Raw genomic sequence first — 5,340 nt, forward strand, 5'->3', positions numbered from 1 at the left:
GCGTGTGACAAATAAAAACTCTTGAATCTTGCCAGATAAATGTAGTGAAGTAAAAAGTAGGTCACAGGTAGGATTCTCAACATTTTTATGCAGTAGGAGCAAACAGTAAACGTAAACTATGTCTACCCTCTGGTGAGCGGAGCGCCCTGCAGTTCCGGCTCCGACCGACCGGGGGCGCTGCTCGCTGCGCTGCGGCCTGAAGAGGCGATAAAAAGCGACTCGGTCCCTTTTTCTCTGCGGCTCCGCGACGGAAGCACTTCATTGGTCCGGGAGGCCAAGATCAAAGCTGAACGAACAAGCAAGGTAAGAGCCAAAAACGCTCCGCGGTTCCTCCACTAACCGGCTCTGAGTGACAGAAAACGTGTCGAGAAAGTGTCCGGAGAGTTTATTTGCGTGTTTCGACTCCGAGAGGCGGCGGCGGCGGGTGAACGGTGGGAGGAAGAGGAGGAGGAGGACGAAGAGGGCAAAGTCATACGTAACGTAGATTAATGGAGGAGGCTAGCTGCCGGCACGTTAGCGGCAAACACCGGACAGCAGGCTGGAAAAAACAGCCAGGATAGAGTTTGTGGGGGAGGAATGCTGAGGAATGTTTACAGGGAAAATGCTGAATAGTTAAAGCTGGTTGTTGTGTTCAGCCGGACTGTGTTATAACAGCAGAGCAACATGGCTGAGTGCAGACAGAAACCTCCTGCTGATCACGTTCAGCTCCTGACACCTTACTGTATCCCCGAAATACTAGCTAATAAATTAGCATTACATTAGCTTATCTGTGAGAGTATTTATAAACTATATAATACCTGGATTTTAATAGATGGATAAAGTATGTCAAGAGTTTATTGATTAAGCCATCAGTTAGTTGCCAGCTAATCAATCACTTGCTGATCAAGTTCAACTGCTGTCACTTCACTGTATCCGTTAAATACCAGCTAAAAAATTAGCATTGCATTAGCTTGTCTTTGAGAGTATTTATAAACTATATAATACCTGACTTTTAATAGAGGAATACAGGATGTCAGAAGTTTATTGATTAAGCCATCATTGAAATCAATCAGTTGCTGATTAAGTTCAACTCATGTCACTTCACTGTATCCCCGAAATATCAGCTAATAAATTAGCATTACTACATTAGCTTGTCTTTGAGAGTATTTCTAATGTATATAATACCTGAATGTTAATAGATGGATAAAGTATGTCAAAAGTTTATTGATTAAGCCATCATTTAAATTAATTAGTAGCCGACTAATCAATCAGTTGCTGATCAAGTTCAACTCATGTCACTTCACTGGATCCCTGATAAATAAAAGGCTAACATTTGCTGAATTAGCATAACAACATTAGCTTAGTAAGCTATATAATATCTGAACTTTGATAGAGGAATACAGAATGTCAGGAGTTTATTGATTAAGCCATCATTGAAATCTCCAGACATCATTTTCAATCAATTAGTTGCTGATCAAGTTCAGCTCATGTCACTTACCTGGTTCCCTTAAATACCTAATAAATTAGAGTTACAACAGTAGCTTGTCTTTGAGAGAACTTGTAAACTCTATAATAACTGAATTTTAATCGCTGTATGTACAGAATGTCAGGAATTTATTAATTAAGCCATCATTGAAATCTCCAGACATCATTTTCAATTAATTAGTTGCCAACTATTAAACTAATTGCCAACTATTTGATCATATAAAATTCTCAGATTTCAGCTTCCTAAAGTTTTCAGTTTTTTCCCTCCTCTATGACAGTACACTGTACATCTTTGGGTTGTGGACCAAACAAGATATCTGATTTCACTGCCTTGAGCTTTGGGAAACACGTCCTTCATCATTTTACAACTGTGTGTAGACCAAACAAATAGTTGTTTAATTAGGAAACAATCAACAGAAAAGTGTGTTGTTAATTGCAGCTCTGTTTGAGAATACAAATTTAAACAGAAGAGAGAAAGTAGCTGAGAGCTGCAACTAAACATTATTTTCATTGTCAGTTAATCTGATTACTTTTCAAGGTTAATCATCAGTGTCTCCAAAAGACGACGTCCTCAGTTATCTTGTTTTATCCACAATCCAACAGATACTCAGTTTAATGAGAATTCAAGTGTTTTAATCACAGTCTAATTATTTATTTATCAGAAAAAATACCAATATTGGCATTTAATAAGTTGGAACCTATTTATGATTTATAGTTTTTGCTTGAAAAGTTTCTAAAAAAAGGATTTTCTTGCCTCTAAATGTATAGTTGGGGGTGACTGCATACAACAGCAAGCATGACAGTTCCATATAAAGTAACGGCGACACGTCTTTTACCTTAAGTGATAGGTATTTAAGCATTTTCCTGTTATTTCTGACGATTTGATAAACAGAAAATGTCAATAATGCATTAGTAAATTTGTAAATGAAACCCCGAATAACAAGTCTGGTGGATATTTTTACTCCATTCTCCTGATTTTCCTTTCATATTGACTATAATTCCTATAATCAGAAAAAAGTCCTGCTGAAATTATAAAATGTTTTTACATTTTCAGCAGATTACTGGTTTCCTGAGGGTTAATTAATTGACTGACTCCCACCCCTGTCCTGCAAAACACTGTGTAATGCTCCTTGTACACATGCAGGGTATAGAGTTGATTCAAGATCTGTTTGCTTTAAATCAAGCGAGCTTTGCTGCAGTTTTTGATTAGATTTGTTCGTGATTTCTGAACTTGCATAATGCTGCCTACCTTGACCTTCCACTTCCGGACGAATCTAGTTAAGCCTTGATTTTGCTCCAGTTAAATCTCTTGTAACTCTTAGAGGAAAACACTCCCACTCCTGCCTGTAGAGGATGGCCATGAACATGCCGTCCTTACGTAAGCAGCCTCTCCTGAGGCACAGTCGAAGCATTGTGCAGTCCCTCTGCTTTGGCTTCAACTGGTGTCAAACAGACCTGAGATCACAGTGAATCATATTAATCAGCATTCATCCTCTGTTCTTTTGTGTTTTTGTGCACAGATGGCTCACAGGCTGCTGGTACGTCGAATCTGGACGTTCTCCGTCAAAGATATCCGCTGCCTCCCGACGTCAGCCGCCACCTCCTCTTCTTTCTCCACCTCCCTGCAGTCCGCCACAACCCGGGTCTCCTTCCTCTCCCCCGCACGCACTCTGCCCCGCGCTCTTCCTCACACCTCCCGCCGGGAAGTGTCCTTCAACGTTCAGGACAATGAGGACTTCACAGAGAGGGTCATCAACAGCGACCTGCCCGTGGTGGTCGACTTCCACGCACAGTGAGTACTGGGCTGGAGATAACTGTGTGGATGTGTTCACCGGTTAAATTAAATTATGTTGTTTTTGTGTTTTTAAAATGTTTGCTGACGGGTAAGTAACCAGCTCTTTGCGATTAAAAACAGAGAGCATCATTGTCTTCCAATCTGGTTCCAGAAAAGTTTAGCAATTTGCCATCAACAAGGCTCCAGACTTCTGTATAGATGTAGTTTTGTTCGGCAAAAATAATGAGATTCGAGCAAAACATACAGAGTTTAAATGTCTGTATTGGTGCTGATGTTTGGAGATCGTATCTACTGACCTTGGAAAAGACCTTGTTCTACTGTAGTTGCTTTAAATGACCAGCAGTGTTACCTATAGCGTGTCTGGATGTTAAAAATATAACACACACAGCTCACCGAGGGGCTCCAGTCATGTAGGGTTGCACAACAGCTTCTGAAAAACAGCTGCTGGACACTGTCCATACTGTGTCCTATAGGGGGGCAGCAGCTTCATGCCCATAGCTTTTAGATTATTTGACATTTGGAGTGTGTTTGTGATGCATTTTAACTTTGGCTGCACGATATATTGTTTCAGCATCGACTATTGCAATGTGCCTGATGATGGTAGAAAGGCAACTTGATGCATCATGTCATGACTTTTTTTGTTCAATACAAAATAAAAAGTTCAGCTCTTATGTTAGACAACGACTCCACAAGACAAGTCTGTCTGATGGGTCATAATCAGATTTAAGAGTTCTTGGGGGGAGAATAATCTTTATTTAAGGATGCAGAGTTTGTTGACATGCAGGCTCCACATGTGAACAAGAGAAAAAACGTGAAGAGAGACTTGGTTGTGTCAAAGAAACAAAATCAGAGCTGTGAAATCAATAGAGTCTTAATCAGTATCATGATTTTGGCTTCCCATAATGAAACGAACACGATCAATTCAATATTTTTATTTTTAAATGTCTCATTCATAGAACAGTCCATGTAGAAAACAAACACCTCAGATAGAGGCTCAGATAAATCCGATGGTGAAACACGTCATTTCACTCCACTTCTGTCTGAGCTACTGTGCTGCAGTAACCAAGTGGAGACTAGAGGCTTCTCATTCTAACATGACCTGCAAGTGAGACGTTTAGGGAACATCAGGAAATTGTAGCATCTATCAAAAAAGCAGATGTTGGGCCAGTGAGGCGTTTTGGGTTCAGTTTTATTTATATTCAGGCAAAGGTTGTTTTAAGTCATATTTTAATTGCCGATTAGGTGGAATGTAGCCAAACATGGAAATGTAATCAATGCTCTGTTTATTGATTTGTGTGAAAGTGCATTAAAATATACTAAAATCAATCAATAATGGTGATAAATTGATTAATCAATATTGATCAAAATAATCAGGATTATCATTTTAACCGTTCACTTCTAGTCAGTTGTGTGGAAATATTTTGGCTACAGAAAACATGATGTTTACAAAAACCGGTACTCTGTCGGTTGTGTCTTTACACTTGTTGCCACTACTTGAAGCAACACAACCAGTTTGTTTGACGATTTAAATCAGCACCACAAAGCTCTGCATGCTGAGTGCCTTCAGATGCCTTTTGTTGTTGTTCTATTCGTGAATGAAAAATTACTTTCCTCTCTGGAGTGAAGCCTCTAGAGAGCTTTTACCCATAACTCCTCTCTTGACCTCCTCAAGTAAAGGTCGTATCTGTAGCACGTGTACCAACCTGCAAATCTTCTAGATTCTTGACCTCATGTAGGACGACAGGCAGGCACTCGCTGTGCCTCTCAAGGCCAGATTGCACCAAGGCGCCAGACGATCTTTTGTTTTCCTCTCATCCATAAATCTAGAGATGCTTCCCAACGAAGGAAAGTATCAGACTGAAGCTGACCAATGCTGACATCGCATGCATGAACTGCTGCTCTGTTAGTGTCACTTCTCCTAAATTCACAAAACCTTATTTCAACATAAGTCATCTTGAGTCTCCGGTGTCTCTTTGTGTCGGGTTACTGGACAGGTAACCAGTCTATCACAGGGCTACACTTAGAGACAGACAACCAAGCACACTCACATTCACACCTACGGACAATTTAGAATCACCAAT

General features: G+C 40.2%; 1 protein-coding gene across 1 annotated transcript in view; it reads left to right on the forward strand.

Annotated features, from left to right (window-relative positions):
• The first annotated feature begins 220 nt into the window (after nucleotides 1-220).
• The window catches only part of txn2 (thioredoxin 2), a 10,416-nt gene continuing 5,296 nt past the window's right edge, over nucleotides 221-5,340 (forward strand). Inside the window, exons 1-2 of the mRNA XM_008305221.1 lie at nucleotides 221-303; nucleotides 2,985-3,256. Coding sequence (XP_008303443.1) covers nucleotides 2,985-3,256 — 272 coding nt within the window. The 5' untranslated portion in view covers nucleotides 221-303. The remainder of the gene's footprint in view (nucleotides 304-2,984; nucleotides 3,257-5,340) is intronic.

Source organism: Stegastes partitus, unplaced genomic scaffold (assembly GCF_000690725.1).
Source record: "Stegastes partitus isolate 25-593 unplaced genomic scaffold, Stegastes_partitus-1.0.2 Scaffold2441, whole genome shotgun sequence".
In the NCBI taxonomy this organism is placed as follows: domain Eukaryota; kingdom Metazoa; phylum Chordata; class Actinopteri; family Pomacentridae; genus Stegastes; species Stegastes partitus.